General features: G+C 55.7%; 2 protein-coding genes and 1 long non-coding RNA gene across 3 annotated transcripts; 1 reads left to right on the top strand and 2 right to left on the bottom strand.

Moving 5' to 3' along the window:
* The first annotated feature begins 412 nt into the window (after positions 1-412).
* On the top strand, positions 413-7403 carry LOC132322647 (E3 ubiquitin-protein ligase TRIM7-like). Its single transcript, XM_059837330.1, has 7 exons — positions 413-1002; positions 1383-1478; positions 1595-1825; positions 2036-2058; positions 3695-3810; positions 4774-4803; positions 5511-7403. Exons 1-7 carry the CDS (start codon positions 595-597, stop codon positions 6389-6391), a joined length of 1785 nt encoding a protein of 594 aa, XP_059693313.1. The 5' UTR covers positions 413-594; the 3' UTR covers positions 6392-7403.
* A 409-nt stretch (positions 7404-7812) lies between these two features.
* Positions 7813-8166, bottom strand: LOC132322651 (uncharacterized). The gene is made up of 2 exons (XR_009485152.1): positions 8109-8166; positions 7813-8073 (listed from the first exon to the last, which is right to left on the bottom strand). It is a non-coding gene; the product is annotated as an uncharacterized LOC132322651 (long non-coding RNA).
* An 856-nt stretch (positions 8167-9022) lies between these two features.
* On the bottom strand, positions 9023-13786 carry LOC132322635 (butyrophilin subfamily 1 member A1-like; the record flags this gene model as incomplete). Its single annotated transcript, XM_059837313.1, has 6 exons — positions 9023-9337; positions 10810-11036; positions 11941-12047; positions 12546-12568; positions 12682-12848; positions 13519-13786. Coding segments are annotated over 6 exons (1086 nt in total), but the record flags the coding sequence as incomplete, so codon positions are not given.
* Between the last annotated feature and the right edge of the window lie 378 nt (positions 13787-14164).

Here is a 14164-nt window from a genome sequence, read left to right as displayed (position 1 = left end):
GGCCACCCCGCACTCTCCATCCTCAGCCCCACGCGGGACCAGGAGTTTGGGTCCAATCGGGAGGATTTTGGCCACCTCCCACTCTCCATCCTCAGCCCCACGCGGGACCAGGAGTTTGGGTCCAATCGGGAGGATTTTGGCCACCCCGCACTCTCCATCCTCAGCCCCACGCGGGACCAGGAGTTTGGGTCCAATCGGGAGGATTTTGGCCACCTCCCACCCTCCATCCTCAGCCCCACGCGGGACCAGGAGTTTGGGGCCAATCTGGAGGATTTTGGCCACCCCGCACTCTCCATCCTCAGCCCCACGCGGGACCAGGAATTTGGGGCCAATCTGGAGGATTTTGGCCACCTCCCAGCCTCCATCCTCAGCCCCACGCGGGACCAGGAGTTTGGGTCCAATCTGGAGGATTTTGGCCACCCCGCACTCTCCATCCTCAGCCCCACGTGGGACCAGGAGTTTGGGGCCAGTCTGGAGGATTTTGGCCACCTCCCACCCTCCATCCTCAGCCCGGCGGGGGCAGGAAGGCGACGCCTCCCCCGGTGCGGGGGGAACCGAAAGCGGCGGCGGCGGCTGCGGCAGCCCCGCGGAGCCATGGCCGAGCTCCCGGGCGAGGCCTGCTGCCCCATCTGCCGGGAATATTTCCGGGAGCCCGTGTCCATCCACTGCGGCCACCACTTCTGCCGCCCGTGCATCGAGCGCTGCTGGGAGTGGCCCACGGCGGAATTCGCCTGCCCGCGCTGCCGGGACACGGCCCCGCAGCGGAGCCTCCGCCCGAGCCGCGAGCTGGAGCGGGTGCTGGAGATCGCCCGGCGCCTGAGCCGCGGGGAAGCGCTGGGCGTCGAGGAGGAGGAGGAGGAGGAAGGCTGCCAGAAGCACCGGGAGCCGCTGGAGGTTTTCTGCAAGGAGGACGGAGCTCTGCTGTGCGCGATCTGCCGCGAGTCGCGGGCGCACCGCGCCCACACCGTGCTGCCGCTGCCGGAGGCCGTGCGGGACTACGAGGTACAGGGGGCGGCTTCCAGCCAGAAATGCCCCCCGGGATTGCCCCCCGTGCCCCCAGACCCTGCAAAGGGACGGGACACGCTCCGCTGCTTCTGCTCTCTCTGTTCTCCGCCGAGCCTGGAGGGAGCGGGGTCTTCCTCCTCCTCCTCCTCCTCCTCCTCCTCCTCCTCCTCCTCCTCCTCCTCCTCCTCCCTGCCGCGGAATTCCAGCTCCAGCGGACACCTGCCCATCCCTAAATCTGCAGGAATGTGGGCAAAAAGAGCGGCAATGCTCTCCCGGCGCGGAACGACACCCCCCCGCTCCAGGCTCCTGCCCAGAGTGAGGCTTTGAGGCCGCCCCCATCCCCAAAAAACCCGGATTTTTGTTTTTCCCTCCCTCAGGAACAAATCCAGGCGCGGCTGCAAACCCTGAAGGACGCCAGGGACAAACTCCTGCAGTGCCGGGAGGCTGAAATGAGGAGAAACTGGGAGTATTTGGTAAATGCTTGGGAGCGGCGGGGCGGGGGGGTCTCCCGACGGATTCAGAGGGGCGGGGGTCCCTCTGCAGGGAGCGGCCTGGACTCCCCCTGCCCTCCCCGCTGTCCCGCCCGCAGGAGCAGACCGAGGCCGAGCGGCGGCGGGTCCTGTCCCGCTTCCAGGGGCTGCGCCTCTGCCTGGACGAGCTCTGCGGCCGCCTCCTGGCCCGGCTGCGGCGCCTGGAGAGCGACATCGCCCAGGAGCAGGAGGAAAAGGTGACGAGCCTGACGGAGGAGATCTCCCGGCTGGACAGCCGCGTGCAGCAGCTGGAGGAGAAGTGCCGGCAGCCGGCCAGGACCTTCCTGCAGGTGACAGCGAGACCCTGCCCCGGCTCCGGAGCGGGTTTGGAGCAGCCCAGAGCGGGCTGGTGTGGGGGTCCCTGCAGCCCGGACCACCCTGTGGTCCCGCCCCGGACCCCCAGCCCCGGGGGGTTCCCGCTGGTTGGACTCGATGGGCCCAGGAAATCTCTTCCAGTGTGAGCGACTCACCGGGTGCCGTGTCCCCTTTGTCCCCCCCAGGACATCAACAGCACCTTGAGCAGGTACGGGCGGGGCTTCCTGAGCTCCTCCTCCCGCCCCGGCCGGGCCAGGGGCCGGATCCCGGGTCTGGCCTCATCTGGAGACGAAATAATCGGGATTTTGGTCAAATCCCTGATTTGGACTCATTTAGAGACAAAATATTCGGGATTTTGGTCAAATCCCTGATTTGGCCTCATTTAGAGACAAAATATTCGGGATTTTGGTCAAATCCCTGCTTTGGACTCATCTGGAGACAAAATATTCGGGATTTTGGTCAAATCCCTGCTTTGGACTCATTTGGAGACAAAATATTCAGGATTTTGGTCGAACCCCTGCTTTGGCTTCATTTAGAGACAAAATATTCGGGATTTTGGTCAAATCCCTGCTTTGGCTTCATTTAGAGACCAGAATATTCGGGATTTTGGTCAAATCCCTGCTTTGGCTTCATTTAGAGACCAGAATATTCGGGATTTTGGTCAAACCCCTGATTTAACCTCATTTAGAGACCAGAATATTCGGGATTTTGGTCAAATCCCTGATTTAACCTCATTTAGAGACCAGAATATTCGGGATTTTGGTCAAACCCCTGATTTGGCCTCATTTAGAGACAAAATATTCGGGATTTTGGTCAAATCCCTGATTTGGCCTCATTTAGAGACAAAATATTCGGGATTTTGGTCAAACCCCGGCTTTGGACTCATTTAGAGACAAAATATTCGGGATTTTGGTCAAATCCCTGATTTGGACTCATCTGGAGACCAAAATATTCGGGATTTTGGTCAAATGCCTGCTTTAACCTCATTTAGACACAAAATATTCGCGATTTTGGTCAAATCCCTGATTTAACCTCATTTAGACACAAAATATTCGCGATTTTGGCCAAATCCCGGCTTTGGACTCATCTGGAGAACAGAATATTCGGGATTTTGGTCAAATCCCTGCTTTGGCCTCATTTAGAGACAAAAATATTCGGGATTTTGGTCAAATCCCTGCTTTGGACTCATTTAGAGACAAAATATTCGGGATTTTGGTCAAATCTCTGCTTTGGACTCATCTGGAGACCAAAATATTCGGGATTTTGGTCAAATGCCTGCTTTAACCTCATTTAGAGACCAAATATTCGGGATTTTGGTCAAATCCCTGATTTGGACTCATTTAGAGACAAAATATTCGGGATTTTGGTCAAATCCCTGCTTTGGCCTCATTTGGAGACCAGAATATTCGGGATTTTGGTCAAACCCCTGCTTTAACCTCATTTAGACACAAAATATTCGGGATTTTGGTCAAATCCCTGCTTTGGACTCATTTAGAGACAAAATATTCGGGATTTTGGTCAAACCCCTGCTTTGGCCTCATTTGGAGACAAAATATTCGGGATTTTGGTCAAATCCCTGATTTGGACTCATTTAGAGACAAAATATTCGGGATTTTGGTCAAACCCCTGCTTTGGCCTCATTTGGAGACAAAATATTCGGGATTTTGGTCAAATCCCTGATTTGGCCTCATTTAGAGACAAAATATTCGGGATTTTGGTCAAATCCCTGATTTAACCTCATTTAGAGACCAGAATATTCGGGATTTTGGTCAAATCCCTGCTTTAACCTCATTTAGAGACCAAATATTCGGGATTTTGGTCAGACCGCTCCCTTCCTCCTGCAGCCTCGGGGATGAAATCCCGCAGCTGCCCGCGCCGCCTCTCCCCGGGCTGGAAAAGCGAATCCAACACTTGAGGGAGGAAAACCTTCTGCTGGGGGAGACGCTGAGGAGCTGCCGAGGTGCCGCGGGAGGCCGTGGAATTAATGGGTTTATTTTGTGTAAAAATCGGGTTTATTGCGTGTCTGTCCTATAAGTGTTATTATGATGATGTTTATTATATGTTTATTCTATAATTATTGTGCACAAGTGCATCCATAAATTGTATTTGTTCCCTTAGAGAGCGTGCTGCATCTCGCTGCCAGTATTTAACTGAATTTATTATAACTACAATTATTTTAACTGAAATTATTTAACTGTGATTATTTTAACTGAGATTATTTTAACTGAAATTATTTAACTGAAATTATTTAACTGAAATTATTTACCTGAAATTATTTACCTGAAATTATTTTAACTGAAATTATTTTAACTGAAATTATTTAACTGAAATTATTTAACTGAAATTATTTACCTGAAATTATTTTAACTGAAATTATTTTAACTGAAATTATTTTAACTGCAATTATTTAACTGAATTTATTTTAACTGCGATTATTTTAACTGAAATTATTTTAACTGTGATTATTTTAACTGTGATTATTTTAACTGAAATTATTTACCTGAAATTATTTAACTGAAATTATTTTAACGGCGATTATTTTAACTGCGATTATTTAACTGAAATTATTTAACTGCAATTATTTAACTGTGATTATTTTAACTGAAATTATTTTAGCTGCAATTATTTAACTGAAATTATTTTAACTGTGATTATTTTAGCTGAAATTATTTTAACTGAAATTATTTTAACTGCGATTATTTTAACTGCAATTATTTTAACTGCAATTATTTAACCGAAATTATTTTAACTGCAATTATTTAACTGAAATTATTTTACCCGAAATTATTTTAACCGAAATTACTTTAATTGCGATTATTTTAACTGCAGTTCGGTTTTTATTGCCATCCCGTTTTCTCACCCTCCCTTTTCCCGCTCCTCCCGCACTTGCCTCACCCCGGGTCTCCGCTTCTCCCTTTGTCAGACAGCCTGGCCTTCGAGCTGCCCGAGAAAAGTGAGTCCGGGAGGGGAAAATGGGGAAATGGGGGGAAATCGGGAAAAACGGGGGAAATCGGGAAAACGGGGGGAAATCGGGAAAAATGAGGGGAAATCGGGAAAATGGGGGGAAATGGGGGGAAATGAGGGGAAAATCGGGAAAATGGGGGGGAAAATGGGGGGGAAAATGAGGGGAAATGGGGGGAAATGAGGGGAAATTGGGGGGAAATTGGGGGGAAATCGGGAAAAATGGGGGAAATGGGGGAAAATGGGGGGAAATGGGGGGAAATGGGGGGAAATGGGGAAAAATGGGGGAAATGAGGGGAAATCGGGAAAAATGGGGGGAAATGGGGAAAAATAGGGGGAAATCGGGAAAAATGGGGAAAAATGGGGGGAAATGGGGGGAAATGGGGGGAAATGGAGGAAAAATGGGGGGAAATGGGGGGAAATGGGGGGAAATGGGGGGAAATGGGGGGAAATGGGGGGAAATCGGGAAAATGGGGAAAAATGGGGAAAAATGGGGGGAAATGAGGGGAAATGAGGAGAAATGAGGGGAAATGAGGGGAAATGAGGGGAAATGGGGGGAGATGAGGGGAAATGGGGGGAGATGAGGGGAAATGGGGGAAAATGAGGGGAAATGGGGGAAAAGCCCCTCGGGGCGCTGGAGAATCCTCCCCGCGGGATGAGGGAAGGGAGGAAGGATGCACGGAATCCCCTCTGCCGCAGTGACGGTGACGCTGGACCCCAGCACTGCCCACCCCCGGCTGCTCGTGGCGCCCGACGGGAGCAGCGTCAGCTGGGAAAGCCCCCGGAACCCTCCTGGGGACGGACCCGACCCCGAACCCGGCACCGACCCCTCCGTGCTGGGCCGCGAGGGCCTCACGGCCGGGAGGCGCTGCTGGGACGTGCAGGTGGCCCCCGCGGGGTCCTGGGCGCTGGGGGTGGCCACGGAGACCCCCGGGAGCGGGGCGGAGACCCCCGGGAGCGGGGCAGAGCCCCTCGGGAGTGGGGCAGAGCCCCCCGGGAGTGGGACAGAGACCCCCGGGAGTGGGGCAGAGACCCTCAGGAGCGGGGCAGAGCCCCCCAGGAGCGGGGCAGAGCCCCCCGGGAGTGGGACAGAGACCCCCGGGAGTGGGGCAGAGACCCTCAGGAGCGGGGCAGAGCCCCCCGGGAGAGGGACGGAGACCCTCAGGAGTGGGGCAGAGCCCCTCAGGAGCGGGACAGAGCCCCCCGGGAGCGGGACAGAGCCCCCCGGGAGTGGGACAGAGCCCCCCGGGAGTGGGGCAGAGCCCCTCAGGAGTGGGGCAGAGACCCTCAGGAGTGGGACAGAGCCCCCCGGGAGCGCCGAGGGGCAGCTCTGGTCCATGGGGCTGTGCCAGGGCCAGTTCTGGGCGCTCACCTCCCTGGAGCGCATCCCGCTGTGGCCCCGGCGGGCGCCCAGCAGGGTGAGGGTGGCCCTGGACTACGAGCGCGGCCAGGTGGCTTTTTTCGACGCCGATGAGAGGAGCCTGATCTTCGCCTTCCCGGCGGCCTCCTTCGAGGGGCAGAGCGTCCGGCCCTGGTTCCTGGTGTGGGGCGAGGGCTCCCGCCTCTCCCTGTGCCCCTGAGCCGCGCCAGGTCCCGGGGGTCTCCCTCAATCCCGGCTCTCCCAGGGGGTCTCCAGGCTCCGGGCACCCCCCGGGGGGCTCTCCCTGTGCCCCTGAGCTCCCCGGGTGGGTCCCGAGGGTCTCCCGCATCCCTCGGGCTCTCCCAGACGCTCCGCAGGCTCCGAGCACCCCTCGGGGGGCTGTCCCTGTGCCCCTGAGCTCCCCGGGTGGGTCCCGGGGGTCTCCCGCACCCCTCGGGCTCTCCCAGGGGCTGTCCAGGCTCCAGGCATCCCTCGGGGGCTCCCTGTGCCCCTGAGCCGTGCCAGGTCCCGGGGGTTTCCCTCAATCCCGGCTCTCCCAGGGGGTCTCCAGGCTCCGAGCACCCCTCGGGGGGCTCTCCCTGTGCCCCTGAGCTCCCCGGGGGTGTCCCGGGGGTCTCCCGCACCCCTCGGGTTCTCCCAGGAGCTCCGCAGGCTCCGAGCACCCCTCGGGGGGCTGTCCCTGTGCCCCTGAGCTCCCCGGGTGGATCCCGAGGGTTTCCCTCAATCCCGGCTCTCCCAGAGGCTCCGCAGGCTCCGGGAACCCCTCGGGGGGCTGTCCCTGTGCCCCTGAGCTCCCCGGTGTGTCCCGGGGGTTCTCGGCATTCCCGGCTCTCCCAGGGGGTCTCCAGGCTCCGAGCGCCCCTCGGGGGGCTCTCCCTGTGCCCCTGAGCTCCCCGGGTGGGTCCCGGGGGTCTCCCGCACCCCTCGGGCTCTCCCAGACGCTCCGCAGGCTCCCTCGGGGGGCTGTCCCCGGGTGTCACCCCCAAATCGGGGGGCTGCAGACGGAGCCGCCTCTGTCCCCCCGCCCCGGTCCCGCTGCTCCCCTCCCCTCTGCCGCCCCGTGAGTAAAAAACCCAAACTTTGCATTTTTAATTTCTTCTGTCTGGTGCTCGCTGCTGCTGGGTGTGGGGCTGGAGTTCTGTTTGATCAAAGAGCATTTGTTTAATTTGTTTACTTCATTTAATTTGGGCAATTAAAGCCCATTCGTTTAATTTGCTTAGTTCATTGAATTTGGTTAATTAAACCCCATTTGTTTAATTTGTTTACTTCATTAAATTTGGGCAATTAAACCCCATTTGTTTAATTTGCGTAGTTAATTTAATTTGGTTAATTAAACCCCATTTGTTTACTCAATTTAATTTGGTTAATTAAAGCCCGTTTGTTTAATTTGTGTAGTTAATTTAATTTGGTTAATTGAAGCCCATTCCGGGTGTTGGCAGCCTGGAAGAGCCACAAGCCCCAGCCGGTGGCCCCGGGAGTGTCCCTGTCCCTTCTCCCTGGGGGCCACGGGCCAGTCAGGAGGGACACGGAGGGCGAAATCACACATTTTATTGTCATTATTATTTATTATTTTAATTATTAATTATATAAACCACGGAACCCACAGGGCGAAATCACACATTTTAATTGTCATTATTATTTATTATTTTAATTATTAATTATATAAACCACGGAACCCACAGGGCGAAATCACACCACTCTAATTATTATTTTTATTTATTATTTATATTATTAACGATATGAACCACGGAACCCACAGAGCAAAATCACACCACTTTAAATATTATTATTATTATTTATTTTAGTTATTAACGATATAAACCACGGAACCCACAGAGCAAAATCACACCACTTTAATTAACACTAACCCTAACCCTAACCCTAACCCTAACCTTAACCCTAACCTAACCCTAAACTTAACCCTAACCCTAATATAGCCCAAACCCCAGCACTAACCCTAAACCTAACCCAAACCCAAACCCCAACTAATCCAACCCAACCCAAACCCAAACTCCCAAACCCAAACCCAAACCCAAACTCTAACCCAAACCCAAACCCCAGCTAACCCAACTTAACCAAACCCAAACCCCAATTAATCCAACCTAAACCCAAACCCAACCCAAACCCCAACCCCAGCTAACCCAACCTAACCCCAACCTAACCCCAACCCCAACCAAACCAAACCCCAGCCAAACCCAACCCAAACCCAACCCAAACCCAAACCCAAACCCAATCCAAACCCAAACCCAAACCCCAACCCCAGCTAACCCAACCTAAACCCAACCCAAACCCAAACCCAACCCAAACCCAACCCAAACCCAACCCAAACCCAAACCCAAACCCAATCCAAACCCAAACCCAAACCCCAACCCCAGCTAACCCAACCTAAACCCAACCCAAACCCAAACCCAACCCAAACCCAACCCAAACCCCAACCCCAGCTAACCCAACCTAACCCCAACCTAACCAAACCCCAACCAAACCAAACCCCAGCCAAACCCAACCCAAACCCACCCCAAACCCACCCCAAACCCACCCCAAACCCAACCTAACCCCAACCTAACCCCAACCTAACCCCTACCTAACCAAACCCCAGCCAAACCCAAACCCAACCCAAACCCAACCCAAACCCAAACCCAAACCTGAAACCCAGCTAACCCAACCTAACCCTAACCAAACCCCAGCCTAACCCACCCCAAACCCAACCTAACCCCAGCCCAACCTAACCCCAACCTAACCAAACCCCAGCCAAACCCACCCCAAACCCAACCCAAACCCAGCCTAACCCCAACCTAACCAAACCCCAGCCAAACCCACCCCCAGGCCCTGCTCCCCTGGGGGTCCCTCCCGCTCAGGGGCACAGCCGCAGCTGCGACCGGGCGCCCACCACCCAGAGCCAGGGCCGCAGCCGCTCCCCGCCGAAGGCCGCGCGCGAGAAGGCGAAGAGCAGCTCCCCGTCCCGCGCGTCCAGGAAGGCCACGGAGCCGCCGCCGCAGTCCAGGTGCACGCTGACCCGGCGCGGCAGCGCCCGCGCGCCCACCGGCGTCACCCGGCGCGCCGTCAGCGCCCGCAGCTGCCCGCCCCACTTCTCCAGGGCCCAGATCCCGCCCTGGGGGCCCAGGCTGAGCCGCCCCTTCCTCGGCACCTGCAGAGCAAAGGTGGGTCAGGTACAGACAGGTAAGGTGTGTGATTGGGGTTGAGATTGATGGCACTGCCCGCCCCACTTCTCCAGGGCCCAGATCCCGCCCTGGGGGCCCAGGCTGAGCCGCCCCTTCCTCGGCACCTGCAGAGCAAAGGTGTGTCAGGTGTCAGGTACAGGTAAGGTGTGTGATTGGGATTGGGATTGATGGCACTGCCCGCCCCACTTCTCCAGGGCCCAGATCCCGCCCTGGGGGCCCAGGCTGAGCCGCCCCTTCCTCGGCACCTGCAGAGCAAAGGTGGGTCAGGTGTCAGGTACAGGTAAGGTGTGTGTTTGGGATTGATGGCATTGCCCGCCCCACTTCTCCAGGGCCCAGATCCCACCCTGGGGGCCCAGGCTGAGCCGCCCCTTCCTCGGCACCTGCAGAGCAAAGGTGTGTCAGGTACAGGTAAGGTGTGTGTTTGGGATTGATGGCACTGCCCGCCCCACTTCTCCAGGGCCCAGGCTGAGCCGCCCCTTCCTCGGCACCTGCAGAGCACAAAGGTGTGTCAGGTGTCAGGTACAGACAGGTAAGGTGTGTGTTTGGGATTGACAGCACTGCCCGCCCCACTTCTCCAGGGCCCAGGCTGAGCCGCCCCTTCCTTGGCACCTGGGAAACACAAAGGTGTGTCAGGTGTCAGGTACAGGTAAGGTGTGTGTTTGGATTGCGATGTGTGCGGCGTCCAGCAATGGGATGGATGCGAATTCCCATAAAAACTGAGGAGGGTGAAGCATGGCAGAAGGCCTTTGGACCAATCTTTGTTTGCAATTAACCGTGGCTGATTTAGGAGCATTCCAAATAAAGCATTAAGGATGTTGCTTTTTGCTTGTAGTCAGATTTTAAAGAGTTCTGCAATAACAGCTCTTTTGAAGTATAATTTAAGAATATTTCTTATATCCTTGAAACTAGAGCTTTGGAATATCTATAAAGGAAATGTGCTTATCTCACACCTTAACAAAACAGAGAAAAGCAGCTCGAGAAAGGAAGATGAACGTCATCTCAAGGATTTGTGGTTTTGACCAAGGGAAGCTGGCCATCACTGCTATGGGATTTATGGTCATTGTAATTAAAAGGTGGACCCACACCTGGGAGCTGGACTCCACCAGGTGGGATCCATCTTTACTCCTGCAGAAACCCCAACAAATATTTCAGAAATCACCACCACCATCCGGGTGGGGGTTACTCCTTTTTGGGACATCCTGAGAAAAACTAAATCACAATAATGTATAGAATTGGGAGGTCAAAATTGGAACAGAAACCGCTGAGGAAGCTCAGGAGTCCCCTCTAAACACCTGTGAGCCCAACCATGGGAGTGCAGCTGGAGGGGAGCTGCCCCCACTGCCCCCAGCGCTGTGCTGCCCACCCTTCACCACATTAATCAATCAAACCCTGCTCGATACCGGCTTGAAACGAGCCAAGCCTCTGATCAATAACGCACCGACTCGCGGGCCACCCCCACGGCCCAGTCGCCGCCGTCGCCCACGTCCACGTGCCAGCAGTGGCGCCCGGCCGCGAAGCCCTGGTGGCCCAGCACGAAGGGCCAGAGCTCGAAGCGCTCGGGGCGCTCCGGGAGCGGGCGGGGAGCGGCGCCGCGCCAGACGCGCTTCCCGTCCTCGGAGAGCCGCAGCTCGGGGTGCGCCGTGTCGGGGTCCAGGGTGACGCTGGCTGCGGGGACAGAGCCGGGTCAGAGCTGGAAATGGGCTTGGTCTGTTTGGAGTGTTAATTGTTTAATTTGTGCTTTTGGGATCCCTCTGTGCTTCCCTCCCCCTGGTTCCAGACCAAACGCTCTTCGGGGTGGAGATCAAAATTTTGGGGTTTTTGGGCAAATCCTGGGCCGTGTCGGGGTCCAGGGTGATGCTGGCTGCGGGGACAGAGCCGGGTCAGAGCTGGAAATGGGCTTGGTCTGTTTGGAGTGTTAATTGTTAAATTTGTGCTTTTGGGATCCCTCTGAGCTTCCCTCCCCCTGCTTCTAGACCAAACGCTCTTGCCGTCCTCTGACAGGGGTGGGCACCAAAATATTTGGGGTTTTTGGGCAAATCCCGGGTCGTGTCGGGGTCCCGGGTGACGCTGGCTGCTGGGACAGAGCCGGGTCAGAGCTCTAAGTGTGTTTTCTCTATTTGGAATGTTACTTGTTTAATTTGTAGTTTTGGGATCCCTCTGAGCTTCCCTCACCAAAATATTGGGGTTTTTGGGCAAATTCTGGGCCGTGTCGGGGTCCAGGGTGACGCTGGCTGCGGGGACAGAGCCGGGTCAGAGCTCTAAGTGCGTTTTCTCTATTTGGAATATTAATTGTTTAATTTGTACTTTTGGGATCCCTCTGTGCTTCCCTCCCCCTGGTTCCAGACCAAAATAAAATAAAATAATGAGAATCCTCCCTGGGCCACCCTGATTTTCAAACGATCTCATTTTTTTCATCCCAGGGAAATCCTTTTCCCTTCCTCTCCTCCGCCTCCCGCTCTCCCTGCAAGGTTTCTGTTCCCGGTGTAAATCGGGGACGGGAGGAGCGCGGCTCGGCTCTCCCAGCTCTCCCCACATTCGCCTTAAATCAGTTTTTGTCTCCTTCTGGTACCTTGGAGCTTCCCCAGGGTTTCCTTCAGGGCGCTGCTCCTCCAGAAGTGACAAACTCGCTCCTCCGGCGCCGCCTCCAGGGGCAGCTGGAAAGTCACCTTCCCACACCTGGAATTAAAATGGAACTAAAATAAACCCGAAATGGAATAAACCCCCCCACCCCTCCCAGACCAGCCAGGGAGGTTTCAGGAGCCGCCGGCAGCCAGGGCTGGCGCTGCTGGGATGTCGGGATTCCATCTCCCCCTTCCCGTGGGAACCCGGGAGATCAAAGGCCAGATTTCCCTGCGCCATTCATTTCCTTTTCTTTTTTTTCCTAAACCCAATTTTTTTCTAATTTTTTTCTAATTTTTTTTCTATTTTTTTTCTTTTTTTTTTTTTTCTAATTTTTTTTCTATTTTTTTCTAATTTTTTTAATGACCAAGGAAAGAATTTCAGGGGATTTTTGGGCTGGAGCGAAGAGCCACGACTTCTAAATCATTTTGCGATTTTTGGAGAGCAAATCCCCGCGGAGCAGCGCATCCCAAGGACCCCGCGGAGTTCCGAGGAGTTCCCTCCTCCATCCCTCGGGGGGAATTCGCGGAAAACATTCCCGGGGAGGGCACAGACCTGCTGAGGGAGCTCCTCACGTCCTGCAGAGGGGAGAGAGCAAGGAGAGGCGGCTCAGATCGCAGCAAAGAGAATTTTCAGAGGGTGAATTCCCTTTTTCCCCGCATTTCCCCCCGGAACGGGAGAATTCCCTCACCGGCTGCTGGCTCTTCTCCTCCTGCCCCTGCGCTGGAGCTTCCCGGGGCGAAACCTCCGCGCTTTTCTTCGCCTGCCTCTTCTCCAGCTCATTTCTCAGATCTTCCAGCTGTGCGAGCCAGGGGAGCTCAGGGCTCGCGGCTTTCGCATCCCCAAACCCGAGCGGGGCTTTTAAATCACAAACTGAGGGAAATTCTGCCCAAATCGGGTCAAATTCTGCTCAAATCCGGTCAAATTCTGCCCCAATCCGGTCAAATTCTGCCCCAATCGGGACAAATTCTGTCCTAATCGGGACAAATTCTGCCTAAATCCGGTCAAATTCTTCCCAAATCCGGTCAAATTCTGCCCAAATCCTGTCAAATCCTGCTGAAATCGTGTCAAATTCTGCCCCAATCCGGTCAAATTCTGCCCAATCCGGTCAAATTCTGCTCAAATCCGGTCAAATTCTGCCCCAATCCGGACAAATTCTTCCCCAATCCGGTCAAATCCTGCCCAAATCGGGACAAATTCTGTCCCAATCCGGTGAAATTCAGCCCCAATCGGGACAAATTCAGCCCAAATCGGGACAAATTCTGCCCAAATCCGGACAAATTCAGCCCCAATCGGGACAAATTCAGCCCCAATCGGGACAAATTCTGCCCCAATCGGGACAAATTCAGCCCCAATCGGGACAAATTCTGCCTAAATCGGGACAAATTCTGCCCCAATCCGGACAAATTCAGCCCCAATCGGGACAAATTCTGCCCAAATCGCGCGGCAATGGCGCCTCCCCAGCCAAGGAGCGCTCCCGGGGCCGGGGTGTCCCTAAGGGTCCCCGAGGTCAGCAGGTGGCACCTACCAGGTCCTCCAGGGCAGCTGTCCTTCCTCGGAGTCTTCCTCTCGCGGCTCGGACCGCCGAATCCCGGCTGGAACTCCCTCCCGAGGGCTCCGGACCCCGCCGGGTTTGATCCTCCCCCGCCTGTCCCGGGTGAGTCCGTGCCACGCCCGGGCTGGGCCCGCGCCCCGGGTCTCCCCCCGCAGCTCTCCCGGCTTTTCCTCTCCAGAATTCCAGGTTTTCGGCCCTCGGGCTGCTCCGCCCCGCTCCTCTGCCCCCAAATCACCCCAATTTTAATTTTTGTGGAATTTTAGCGGCAGGGTCTCGGGCGCCCAGCTCGGGCGGGTTTCTGGAGATGCCAATTCCGATTCCAGCGCCCCGGGAGGAGCCGGGGAGGAGCCGGCGGCTGCGGGCAGGGCAGGGCTGGGCGCGAACACCCAAAAACGGCGGCGAGAGCTCGGGCCCGAGGGAAAAGGGCGGCGGAGCGGCGGCGGCGCCTCGGAACGGGGAGAGGAGGCGGCCGAGCCCGGAGAACCAGCCCGGGCGGGACGGGCCTGGCACGGCCCGGGAAAGAAGGGAGGGATCAGAGACCGGGAGGGACCCGGCCGTGCCGGGACAGAGCGATCTGAGACCCGAGGGGTGCGGGGTCTGAGCCCAGGGGTGCGGGGTC

Source organism: Haemorhous mexicanus, assembly GCF_027477595.1.
Source record: "Haemorhous mexicanus isolate bHaeMex1 chromosome 32 unlocalized genomic scaffold, bHaeMex1.pri SUPER_32_unloc_1, whole genome shotgun sequence".
NCBI lineage: Eukaryota > Metazoa > Chordata > Aves > Passeriformes > Fringillidae > Haemorhous > Haemorhous mexicanus.
The sequence above is the reverse complement of the archived record's forward strand: the minus strand, read 5'-3'. Positions and strand labels throughout refer to the sequence as shown.